The 14,067-nt window shown below is 39.3% G+C and overlaps 1 protein-coding gene across 3 annotated transcripts in view; it reads right to left on the bottom strand.

Annotated features, from left to right (window-relative positions):
• Positions 1-14,067, bottom strand: part of gas7b (growth arrest-specific 7b) — a 76,858-nt gene that overhangs the window by 44,964 nt on the left and 17,827 nt on the right. For all 3 annotated transcript variants that reach the window (XM_061810354.1, XM_061810355.1, XM_061810356.1), the window contains one exon: positions 1,214-1,331. In XM_061810354.1, the coding sequence (XP_061666338.1) occupies positions 1,214-1,331 (118 nt within the window). The remainder of the gene's footprint in view (positions 1-1,213; positions 1,332-14,067) is intronic.

Raw genomic sequence — 14,067 nt, 5'->3', positions numbered from 1 at the left:
GTGATCATCGAATCAGAATTTTCAGACTCGTATCAAAGCAAATCTTACAATATCATACTACTTTATTCTGACAAGAGTTACAAGTGATGCCATACCACATTTACTTAAAAAATATACAAAATATGACTTTTACCCTGTGTTTTTTAGATTACAGCTAGCTGACTAGAAAGGAGGCAGCTGGTCCTAGTCAGTGTAGTTTTACACATTTTATGGAACCGTGGCATTGAGACAGGCGCAGAAACTCTCCTACCTTTGGTCATGGTACAGCAAAGGATCCTGGTTAAAATAAGATGTATTAAACTAAAAATTAGTGTTTTTTCAGAGGGAAAAGCATCAGTCAAAAGGAGTCAGGGTACACTCCGGTTCAGTCGCTAAGTTTTCAAATAATCAAATTGGATTTTCCATTAGTTGGACTCTGGCATTTCTTTATTTTGGTATCGTACAAGCAGTACAATTACATTTTGATTTGAAAGTCATTCGTTATTGTTAACAAGAATAATGACTGTGGATTTAGAGGGAGAGTCCAAGCCCTAGTCATAAGGTAAAGAACAGTAACTTTGATACCTTTACAATTCGACAGTGGAAGCCTTGCATCATTACTTATATCAGCATAGTGTATAATTACACTAGAGTAGTTTAATACCAAAATGGATTAAGTCACAATGGATAAATTTCCAATGACGTCACCACGGTCCCAGTATTCCCTTAGACCAATCGGATAAATTAACCATTGAAAAAATCTTCACGCTTCACCTATCACTTGTGTTCTTTGACCTCTATGACACACAAGATGGCGTAATTGGAAACCTATCCATAGCTTATTGTAGATGTTATTAATATTATTTTCTAACGCAAATCAGGGAAAAGTATGACCAATTAGCTACATAATCTTTTTCCAGCCCCCTTAAAGTCTATATGAAATCAAAATTACAATGTAAAAATATTTTGGGGGTTCATTTTATTTTGATGTACACCTTTGTGGGACGTGCAAGCAATCCGTAGTAATGACCTCTCCCTTCACCCTTAATACCCTGGGAACACTGTCAGTATATTTAGTGAGTTTTTCGACAATGGTCCTCGTCAGTAACAAACCGTGTATGGAATTGAAGTTAGTATGTTGGCCTGACCCCGAGCAAACGTTCCAGTTTCTCACATGGCCCCTTAGGAAAATTGATTGGCCACCCCTGTCATAAGTTGTTTAATTTATTCTCACCATTGTTTGTGGTGTTGACATAGTATCGCCGCCCTTGTGGAGACATGTAGCATTTCCAATGAGGAGGCAAAGGGTCTTTCAGGTCCTCCAGTGGAAGCTGACTTAGTGATGCTGTTCTCTGTCAAGACAGAATAAGGAAATTGAATAAAGTGTTAGCATTAAAGTGATGAGCTACTCAATACAAATGTTAAAACCTCACAGATGCTTCAAGAGCACCAACAATGTGAAAAATAGGGACATTTTCATTTCCTCAAGCATTTCACAAGCAGCAAGCAATGACATCAGAGACACTCCTGCTGCAAAACAGTGTCCAAGCTACCAAACCTAGAATTTCAGCCTCCATATGTCCATATCATGCAAAGAAAACGAGACAAAAAGACTGGATACATCTGCTAATGATTAGCAGGAATAAAGAATAGGAAGAAAGAGCCCAGTGTGTTGAACACTGTTAAGATATTGTCCAGAGACTTGAGACAGACAAGACATGAAAGCCAAATTTTGGTCATCCATTCAAATAAAAGGGCTGCTTTGAAAATGTGCAGATATTATTGACAATTCAGATTTTAAGACTCAAGACTTTAACAGCAAGACCCTCCTCACAAATGTTTTGGACTAGTGAAGCCAGTCAAGACTGCCTTCTATGGAAATAAGAGTAGTTGCATTGATCATCGCACATTTAGATGCAAGTACCCAGCAAGTAGGGCATTGTTTTAAAACAAAATGAACATGTTTTTCCAATGGTATAAACTGTAATGGTAATCAGTATTGTTAAATCACAAAACAGAGTTTTTTTATGTTCTTTATTTGTTTTAATTTCAATCATGACCAGACAAAGTAAAGAATACTGTTGGTACAAGTTTGTCTCTGTAATATTTAGCACCTTAGAAGGTAGACTGACCAAAAGGAACATGCCCAGATTGCTGCATACACAGTTAATGAAAAAACACACAATAATGTCTTTCCATAATAAAATAGTGAATAATTGTTTGCAACCATTTTGTATGGGGGAAAGGGCACATCTGGTCACCCTGCTTGGGGAATCGTGACTGAAAACACAGCAGTGTTGAAAAAAATTGTGGGTGTCAAAAACTCAACAGAAAAAACAGTAATATAAAATGTTGTACAATGTGAACGCTATAATTACTGCAATTGGTTTGGGGGCTCAATCTGACTTGTCCACTCCAGTCATTATTTTGCAGTATTTTAGTATTTAGCATTGTAGTAATATTTTTTGTTTTGTTTGTTTGGTTGGTTGGTTGGTTGGTTGTTTGTTCGTTCGTTTTGACAAGTGACCACTAAGTACAGAGTTTTTATAACTCAATAGACAATAAAAGAGAATTATGTTTTGCCCTATCGCTAACCTCTGTGTGTCTGGTCTGAGACGCTGAGTAACATTCCAAGGCCTAACTTCAACATTCACTTGAAGATACAGATAATCAGATAATACTCATCATCATTGTCATCACCCTGTTCAGGGCAAATCAAACTTGAAATAATAAGTACTGACATACACAAACATAAACAGCCTGTAAGAAACAATAACTTCATTACTTCAGGAAATAAAGTCATTATTTGCTAATGGTGCTATGAAACAGGATAGGCAAAAAACAAATTTGGTGACGCATGGCTTGGTGACTACTAATCCTAGACAATCATGTAAATTATGGGTAGTCTCCAACTACATCAGCCATGTTTTCTCTCCAGTGGCATTAATAATTAGATTTGTCCTCTATGAGGTTTTGAGAAAAAAAATTCTCTGACCGATTTACAACCACACCAGTTACAAAATATAAGGTATAGTGCACCTCTTGATATAAATGAGTATTTCACGTAATAGGTTACATTTTCACCTCTTGCCAGATTAAATTTATAGGTAATTCTGACATGACCATCCCCAAGTCTGTTTGGTAAGGTTGAATCAAGCAAAGTTTGTTTAATTGTCCTATAGCGATGGCTCAGCCAATCAGCAGTGTGTGTTCAGGAGAAGCAGGGAATAGTTGATAAAAAAAAATTATAGTTCTGAGGTCTGTACTTTGTGTTGGTCATCTTTTTGAGTTAAATAATGTCCATGATTTCATAGTCCAAATTTCTGACTTTGCAATTCTCTTGCTCAAATACATCCGCAAGATGTGATGTACAGGAGCTAGCAACTGAGCATTGCCTCAATTTGCGTAATCCCTCGTAAACTGGATTGAGGGGATTTGTAATTGGCAAAAGTGTTTCTCTCTTCACATCTCCAATTAATGTTTTCAGACACGTTTGATATACTCCGTAATTTTTCTTACTCAGCCTAATGAATTTAATGTGTGTGTAAGAAAAAAAAAACCCTGATTAAAAAAAAAAAAGCATGAGGTAGGGATGGGCATCTACAAGAACACAGAGGTTCACGTTAGTGCCCTTCTTCTTCTACAAAAATAAAAGTACATAATGAAATTATGACTGAAGAGGAACAACAGCGCTGCCACTGGCAGAGGAGCATGTGCAGGCTGGCACTGGAACCAGAGCTGGGAGAGGAATAAACTGTGGTGAGTCACATTTCTTGCACGATTAATCTTATTCAATAATTAAGTTCTCACAGTTTTACCATGGAATGGAATGTACTCCTAAAAATTTCCGTTAGTTTTTCTAGACTGATTGATGTCACCTTTGAAACAACATTTTACAGACTCTTTCCATGTTTTATCTGATTTTTGTCCTGAAACCAAAACTTCACTTTCATCATACCATTACACTGTGATACTGTGTTGCAGGTAGCATTTGTGCATCTTTGTTCAGTTTCATTATGAGTTATTTATGTAGTCTGTTAACCTTCCACCTGTTTGCTCATGTAGTCCAAACTCTCTTGGATGGGCTACAGTTTAGTAGAGGAGCCATTGTCTACTGAAATTGTAATATATTGCAGTGTCGATTCTACTCAATCCATCCATCCATCCATCCATCCATCATCCATCCATCCATCCATCCATCCATCCATTCAGACATTTTCCATAGTGCTTATTCTCACCAATGATAATTCTGAGGTTCAGGGTTCAATCCTCAGCCCATCTGTTTTCTCCAGGCACTCTGGTTTGTTCCCACATCCTAAAATCATGCAACATTAATTGGGCACTCTAGATTGCCCCTAGGTGTAATTGTAAGTGCAACTGTTGTTTGTCTGTATGTGCCCTGCAATTGACTGGGAACCAGTTCATGGTGTACTGCGCCTCCTGCCCGTTGACAGCTGGGAATGACTCCAGCACTCCCCGTGGCCCTTGTGAGGATATGAGGCTAGGAAAATGGATGGATGGATGGATGGATATCAAAAGTGCTCAAGTGTGGTACATACCAAAATAGAGATTATGCACTTGGGCTGCTTTACTGAACCCAGGTGAGAATGTTGTGAATTTGAATGTACAATATCTAATTCAGGCGACATGGTGTGTTAGAGGATTAGCCTCACATTTTTGGAGCCCGGGTTTCAAATCCCGGCCCTGGCTGTTTGCCGTTTGCATGTTCTCTCTGTGCCTGCGTGAGTTTTCTCCGGGTACTCTGGATTCCTCCCAAATCCCAAAAACGTGCATTAATTAGAGACTCTAAATTGCCCTTTGGTGTGATAGTGAGTGGGAAGTCTTGCTTGTTTCTATGTGCCCTGTGAGTGGCTGACAACTGGTTCAGGTGCACCCCGCCTCCTGGCTGAAGATAGCTGGGATGGGCTCCAGTACTCTGCACCCCGCCTCCTGGCTGAAGATAGCTGAGATGGGCTCCAGTACTTTGGAGACTCTCGTGAGGATAAGCGGCTCAGATAATTAATGAATGAATATGAAATTCATTCTGAACAATAAAATGGCATTCTGTCTAAACAGGCATGATAAGGTTCGCTAAAAATAAAACACGGGAATGTTCTATTGGACTTCAGCTTTGTATTTGATGAACCGTAATATAAGTCATGAACATCTGTAAAAAAAAAAATTAAAAAGGTGAATCATTCATTTGGAGAAAAATCCCTTGAAACCTGTGACAATTGGAGCAGTTTGCTCATAAGTGGGCCAAAATACTGTAATTGTCAATAGGTGTACAAGCCTCACTGAGTTACAAAAGTTGTTTGATTCTAGCGATTTCCTCAAGTCCTTTTGTCCTAGTCAGTTTCCTTGGCTGGACCACCAATCAAAACAATGGTTAAGTTTCAATAATTGGTTATTTCAGTTGCCACTGTGTTTTTTGTTTGTTTATAACAGAAAGGAACCACAGATTTTCTACAGAACATTATTTTTGTTAATCTTCAACAAAACAAGATTAGTCTCCTTTAAACATTTTATGTCACATGTTATTCATAAGTGAAAAAACCCAAATATTGTTTTTCTATGACAAGAAGTTGGAAGTGGTCTCAAATCTTGGAGCAATCTTGTCCCAACATATGTAACGTTAAATAATTAATCATTCCAGATGGTTAACCTTCTATAACCCAGACTGCCTTTGGCTTTAGATTTACAGCAAAACAGAAAAGCTTATTCTACACAACATAAGCACTCATCCAACTAGGCTGGAAAGACTGAGGAGCTACCACAACAATCATGACGGCTGTGAGCAAGTACTTTCAGTCCATCTTGAGTATTATTCGGAAAAAACTCAACCTTCTCTGTGAAGTGCAGTGGTTTTAATAACAGAGATGAAAAAAGCAAGTCTAAAGACAGCTAATTTGTGATCTTGTGAAATTTGATTCAATAAACAACCCGTGTTCCCAAGTGCTTCTGTTCACAAACAAATTGGTTTAGAAACAACATTTTTACAAATTGATAAAACAGCCTTGGAACAAATTAAGCTCCTGAACCAAGGTTTCACTGTAGTCCTTTAATATGTAGGTCATTAGATTGAACTATGGATGTCGCAGTATACATGGACAGGAGTACAGTACAATTTAATTACTACCTGAAGTATGGCCATCCAGAGGTATCAATGAAATGAAAAAGAAATGAAAAAGGTTATACATACTGTATACATTATATTGACAAAATAGTCATTCATCCATACGAACAATCTGAACGAGATGTTCCAATCACTTCCTGGGCTACAGGTATATCAAATCAAGCAACGAGAGATGCAGACTGTTTTTACAAACATTTGTGAACAAATGGGTCGCTCTCAGGAGATCAATGAATTCCAGTGTGGAACTATTATAGGTTGCTCTCTGTGCAACAATTTTAGTGGTAAAATGTCCTCGCTACTAAATATTCCACAGTCGGCTATGAGCTGTATCATAAGGATGTGGAAGGATTTTGGACTGGCAGCAAGTCAGCCACAAAGTGGTAGGCTATCTAAGCTGACGCGATGGGTTCAATGGATGCTGATGTGAATTGTGCAAAGAGGTCGCCAACCTTCTGCTGGGTCAGTCGCTATAGACCTCCAAACCCCATGTGGGCTTCAGATTAGCTGAAAAAAAGTGAGTAGAGAATTTCGTGGGACTTCCATGACCGAGCAGCTGCATCCAAGCCATACAACACCAAGTGCAATGCAAAGCATTGGATACAGTGCTGTAAAGCGCCACTGGACTCTAGAGCAGTGGAGATGTGTTCTATGTCGTGTTGAATCACAATTCGCCATCTGGCAATCAGATGGAAGACTCTGGGTTTGGCAGCTGCCAGAAGAACAGTACTTTTCTGACCGCATCGTGTCAAGTGTAACGTTTGGTAGAGGTGGGGTTATAGTCTCAGATTGCTTTTCAAGAACTGGGTTTGCCCCCTTAGTTCCAGTGAAAGGAATTCTTAATAGTTCAGCATACCAAGAGATGTTGGACAATTCCATGCTCACAACTTTGTGGGAATAGTTTGGAGCTGGCCCCTTCCTCTTCCTTCAAACATGACTTTGCACAAGTTTACAAGGCAAATTTGACTGGCCTGCAAAACAGTCCTGACCTCAACCCGGTAGAACACCTTAGGGATGAATTAGAGCAGAGACAAAGAGACAGGCCTTTTCGTCCAACATCAGTGTGTGACCTCACAAATGTGCTTCTGGAAGAATGATCAAAAATTTCCATAAAGACACTCCTAAACATTGTGGACAGCCTTCCCAGAAGACTTGACACTGTTACAGCTGCAAAGGGTGGACCAACAACATATTGAACCCTTTTGATTAGGAATGCAGAATTAGCAATGTCAAAGTAAATTTCTATATGAGTCAAAGCAGGTGAGCAAATAATTTTTGCAATGTGGTGTATAGAGAGAGACAGAGAGAGAGAGAGCAAGAGAGAGAGAAGGGAAGGGCATTTGAGTTCTTCCACAGTACAAAATAGATTTACATAGATATTTAGAAGTGTTAGAATCACTGTTGGCATAGTGGTACACACGCCTGCCTTTGGTGCGGGCAGCGTGGGATCGATTTGCGCTCAGTGATGGTGTCAATATCTGCCCTGCGACTGAAACCAAAAAGTTCAGGGTGTAGTCTGCCTTTCACCCGAAGCAAGCTGAGATAGGCTCCAGCTTTCCCACAACCCTTGTGAGGATAAGTAGCTTGGATAATGGCATGATATTTAGAAGTGTGTGTATTAGGGTAAGTGCTGCAAGTTTCAAGTCATGTGCTGCAGTAATCATCCATATTGTTACATTCAACTGAAACATTTTTGACAGAACAGTGGATGACTGGTTAGCGCATGTACCTCACAGTTCTGAAGACAAGGGTTCAAATTCCGGCCCTGCCTGTGTGGAGTTTGCATGTTCCCTGCTGAGGTTTTCTCCGGTTGCTCCGGTTTTCTCCTACATCCCCAAAACATGTGTGGTAGGTTAATTGAAGATTAAATTACCTATAGGTGTGAATGTGAGTGTCAGTAGTTGTCTGTTTGGACGTGCCCTGAGATTGCCTGGTGACCCTACCTCTTGCCCAAAGATAGCTAGGATAGGCTTCAGCACAACTGTGACTCTAGGGAGGGTAAGCAGTACAGAAAATAGATGAATGCATGAAACACTGAAAAAAATTGATGGTGTAAAAGGGATAATTCCTACCTACCATCAATCACAGCATGACAAAAATCCATTTGGTGTGTTTACATAACCATGTTTATACATATCTTGAGTGCGTTAAGAGGTGCCCACATGGCATGGGTATCAGAATAATTTTGCAATGCTCGACTTCTTTTACTATTGCAGTCACATGTTATTCATGGACTTTACTTGATTAGCCTCAAATTACATAACCGTATTTTTAAATAGCATAACACAAATGAGAGCCAGCCAAAAGAAAGCATCTTCTAGGAATGTGGGGGAGAAAATAAACTTAATAACAGATTCACTGAAAGCAGCTGGTGGTGAAGAGATGTTTTAAGAAAAGCTTTTTCTATGAAGAAAGGGGTTATAACCACAAGTTGGCAACTGTTTGTGTGAAAACGCCAAACCCCACGTCACTTCTGCTGCTAAGACACAAATACCCAGCCAATTGTTGATGCACTGAGAGTGGAGCATGTGGACCAAATATGGTTCAAAAGGCTCAGAAACAGGTTTGTGCAAAGAAAGTAGCGAGCCCAGACAGGGTGACAGGGTAGATCAGGGGTGTCAAACTCATTTCTGTTACGGGCCACATTTTATTTGGGGTTTCCATCAGAGGGCCATTTTGAATGTGAAAAAAAAAAATCTAAAAATCTTAAAATGCCTCCTCATATTTACACATGAAATTTATGAAATAGTTTTGGAATCAGAAATCAAGGGTAATGGGTTTTCCAACTATTGTTGTTTGGTAACACAAAAAGCCTTGTAATACTCAACTTTATCATTTATGACATTTTAAAATTTGGGACAGATTATAACAAACATCATGGAAGTTGATACACATGACTTGGCTCTGTGGGCCACATAAAATCATGCACCGGGCCGGATCTGGCCCCCAGGCCTTCAGTTTGACACTTGTGGGGTAGATTATTAAGGCTGCACAGACCACCTAGCAGAGGTTTTCACCACTATCTTTAAGCTTTTGCTACTGTAGTTTGTAGTCCCAATCTGCCTTAAATCAACCACCATTGTAGAAGAAGAAGGACACAGTGAGATACCTGAGCAACTATAACCCAATCGCTCTAACACCCATAATCACCAAAAACTTGAAGAGGCTCATCCTGTGTCACATCAAGAATGCATTTCCAATGACTAAGTTGCCCATCAGTTTGCATACAGGACAAATAAGTCAAAAGAAAATGCAATTAACACAGCCCTCCATATAGCCTCACACACCTGGGTAATCCTCATGCCTATGTCAGAATGCCCTTTATGGATTTCAGATCTGCATTTAATACAGTTGTACCCCAAAATATGGTGATAAAGCTGAGGAGCCTGCAGCTCACTGCGCATTGGATTTTCTCAGCAACAGACCCCAGAATGTTAAGATGGGAAACAACACCTCCCGCACTCTCATCCTGAACACAGCGACACAACAGGGGTCCATCCACATCCCCCATCTCTACTTCCTATTTATATATGACCCCTCTCCCACTCAACCTAACACCAAATTTGCTGACGAGCCCTCTGTTGTAAGACTGATCGAGGACAAAGAGTGGTGTCAAGTTTTCAGCTGTTATATCCTCCCAAGGTGGCTACTTGAATGAGTCAACTGTTTTGCATGTTTGTTTGTAGATAAATTCCTTGATTTGTGACTTGGATAATTTACTTGTTCAATGTTTATATTATATTTATATTTTCTATTTCTCCTGGCACTCCCACATCCCAAAAACATGCAACATTAATTGGACACTCTAAATTGCCCTTAGGTGTTAATGTAAGTGGAAATGGTTGTTTATACTGTGTGTGTGGGTCCCTCACTCCAGAAGTTCAGTGAGGATCTCTGAATGATCCAATGTTGACTGATGATGATAAATAGAATCCACCTGTGTGTAATCAAGTCTCCGTATAAATGCACCTGCTCTGTGACAGTCTCAGGGTTCTGTTTAAAGTGCAGAAAGCATCATGAAGACCAAGAAACACACCAGGCAGGTCCAAGATACTTTTGTGGAGAACGTTAAAGCCGGATTTGGATACAAAATGATTTCCCAAGCTTTAAACATTGGGATGTTTAAAACCTTTTGACTGGTAGTGTGTGTATATATGAAAAAAATATAACGTGAAAAATGCATGAGTTTAAATGCTTCAAGTGTTTAAAGTCTTTTGTCCCTTTTATTTCATGCAAAACTTCCTCAACATAATTATAATTGTGACGTGGTCCAACTGACACTGGCGTAAACAGCTCTGAATCGGACTCCAACCTTGAGCAACCAAGTTTTTGAGTTTAGTGATGACTCATGCATTGGCCAGTAGGTTAGCAACGTTTGAGGAAGGCCTTTGTGTGATTGTCCTGAAGAGGTGATTCATCAACAGTCATCATCTGTGCCACCGCCACCAGTCACCACATGATTGTTTGTAAGACCTGATTCCCCGCACAGATAGTGTGGAGGAGGAGGAAAATGCAACTTCAGCGGTCCACAGTGGCAACAGATTGGCTAACTGATAAAAAAAACCATAGCGTGAATATGTGTGAGTTGCATGGATGCAAGTATGCCTACAAAAAAAAAAAAAAAAAACATGTTGAGACACAAATTAAACACAACCGCAACCTTGTAGAATTGGAAAGTTGATTTATTTATTTTTTATTTATTTTTTTTTTTTAATGGCAGGTCAAGTTCTGTTGACCTTCTTTCAAGTAAGGGGGAGGATATTGAGTGGTTAGATGAGCAACGAATGATAAGTTTAGGACACCCTTGGCGCTGCCTATTACGGTAGTTTCACAACATTTTATAAATCTGAAAATAATACTCTTCCCTTAGTCTTATGTAATAGCTTAATACTATTGTTACTAGACAGAAGAAATATTATCTGATAGAAGTGCTTGACAAGGGCTTCAAATATGCTACTTGTATGCCAAAAGCCTCCATTTTATAAGAAAAAATGTCAAACACGATCAGTTCCAAGAGCATGATTTTTCATGGGAAATAATTAAAACAGAAATGAGCTCTTTGTGTTTGCATGGGTTTTCTCTGTGTATATTGGGCATTAAAGTTAATTGAAGACTAAGTGGGAATGTGACTATAAATGGCTGCTAGTTTACTGTCGACTGTGTGGAGTTTTACCCAAAGTCAACTGGGATAAGCTCCAACTCACTCATGACCATTATTAGAAATAAGTGGTATAGAAGAATGATGGTTAATCTATTGCAGGGTGAAAGTGTTGCCATTGTCTATGGATAAGTAAACCCATGTATAATGAAAAAAAAAGCACAAAACACCAAGCCTGAACTGTGACTATGTGAATGGTATCACACAATGACAAAAAATCATAATAATAAAAGATCAATACATGTAAAAAATAAATGAATACAAATTAAAAAAATATAGACAACCCATTCCACAAGCAAATTTGTCACATTTTAAATCAACCAGAGCACTAAATAATGGGGTACACACACACACACACACACAAAATATGTATTATCCAGTATGCATTATGGACGTGTTTAATGTCAAATTACACATGTTGGCATATTACCAAATCTAATTTGTGAAGACTAATTTGATTAAATTTATGCTAAGTGATTCTCCTCTTGGGAGGTGCCAGTTCACATAATCTGATTGCGTTATTTCACGCATTGAAATTTTAAATATTGTATAGTTTTTGTTGTTTCTTTTAATAAATTAAATGCATTACAAACACCAGACATTCCAGCTGTGTACATCATGAGGTCTGAATTTAAACTACAATGTGCAAACAACAGTAAACAGCGATACTGTACATTTAGGCTTTACAACGTTCAGAGCCAAAATCAACACCGCACTAGTTGAGGAGGAGCATAAAAAAAAGCAAAGGTGAGAAAGACAGGGGAAGTGTCTGTTTCCTATTTTCCATGTATTAATAACATCACCTTCCCTTTCTGGGTTACTGCACAGTTGGTGAAGTTGTGTGTCTATAGGTGTGACTGCCGATTACATAGTGTCAGCACAATCACATGCTGATGGAGAGACTAAGGGATCGAAAACATTTCAACCAATACCTTTACATGTTGTATAAAGGGCTCTGCTCAATAACAAAAACAGTTTATGTTAGTTTGGGTACCACATTCTTTTTTCTAACATTACCAAACACCCATCCATCCATTTTCTTAGCCACTTATCCTCACAAGGGTCGTGGGAGTGCTGGAGTCTATCCCAGAGTGCCTGGAGGAAACCCACGCAGGCACGGGGAGAACATGCAGACTCCACACAGGTGAGTCCGGGATTGAGCCCGGGACCTCAGAACTGTGAGGCCAACGCTTACCACCTGCGTCACCGTGCCGATTACCAAACATTTGACCTGCAAAGTAATTGATGCTAATGTGTGGAGTTCTCATGTACTCCAAAAAAGCAGAGCTTAAACTATATTTACATAAATGCTAAAAGCAAAGCAAAGTGAATTTATTTGTATAGCGCCATTTCAAACACAAGGTAACTGAATGTGCTTTACATGATTAAAAGCATTTAAGTACAGAGAAGTAACTCCTGCATCTGTCGTACAATTTAGGAAATAAATAGATAAATAAATCCAAAGAAAAAAAATTGGGGTCCAATTGTCAAAAGTTACCAAAATATCTGTTTCTGTAAAACATCACTTGAAAGCATGCTGCCATTGAGGTATCAGCCTCATGATGGATGGACAGTGGCACACACACAACAAATATGAGAGAAAAGCAGCAGTGGGTCACCCTCTAAAGCAATGATTATGCACTAAAAAAGCGGAAACGACTTGAGAGCCACTATAGAAGTAATGCAATTGAATAATTAGCAATAAATTGCATAACATCGCGTTGGAGCCACATGTAACAACCCAACTGAATGAGTAAACTTTAGGCAAATAAAATTTGGTGTGATGGGAACACAATTTGCAGCATGGTGGTTGACTAGCGCGTGTGCCTCACAGTTCTGTGAACCGGGGTTCAAATCCCAGCCCCACCTGTATGAAGTTTGCATGCTCTCTCCATGCATGCGTGGGTTTTCTCCGGGCTCTGTGGTTTCCTCTCACATCCCAAAAACATGCATGATTGGTTAATTGAAGAACCTAAATTGCCCAATGCCATGAATGTGACTGTGAGTGGCTGTTTGTTTCGATGTGCCTTGTGATTGACTGGCAAACACTTGAGGGTGTAACTCCCCTCCTGCCTGTAGATAGCTGGGATAAGGTCCAGCACTCCTGTGACCCTTGTGAGGATAAGCCTGTTTCATAAAAAAAACTTGCTTGGGTCTTGAACTCCTCTTCGTAACTTCTCATGCTAGCACAATGAATACATATTTAAGTCTGCTGCTTCAACCACTTTGTGATGCAAACCCAAAATAGTTAAACTAGAAACACTGACAGTTATTTGGAGCTGCTGTGTTGTATTATTTTGCTTCTTTTCCCTTTTTTCCAGATTTTTCTGCTTCATAATGTAAAAGGGTCTGCTGTTTGTGGTCTTCTGGATCACATTGACTTCAATAGTTCCATGTGTATTTCAGAAACATTTTGTTTCCAGGTGAAAAAAATACACACATCAGCTCAAAATCCTAGTTTCCTCAACATAACGACCAACACATAACAAGACTTCACTCTCACAAACTCCCACACATTCTCTCAAGAGAGTAGTAAATCCGTGTCATCACCGTTGATATCAGCAGGCCCTGGTGGATAATGTAATGTAACCACTCTTTAGAGCACAGAGTTCCCAACTCCGGTGGGAACAGTCAGCTGGCGTTGAGACCTCATGAAAAATACAGCTAAGAAGAAATTTCTCACACATACACTGAAACACAAGCTGTCTGACCTAGACAGACAAATGTATTCAAGATACGACAGGATGGAGGATGGAGTGAATACAGGAGGAAAAGAGAAAGGATAATTTGCACTTGG

The sequence above is a fragment of the Syngnathoides biaculeatus genome, chromosome 22 (genome assembly GCF_019802595.1).
Source record: "Syngnathoides biaculeatus isolate LvHL_M chromosome 22, ASM1980259v1, whole genome shotgun sequence".
NCBI lineage: Eukaryota > Metazoa > Chordata > Actinopteri > Syngnathiformes > Syngnathidae > Syngnathoides > Syngnathoides biaculeatus.
The sequence above is the reverse complement of the archived record's forward strand: the minus strand, read 5'-3'. Positions and strand labels throughout refer to the sequence as shown.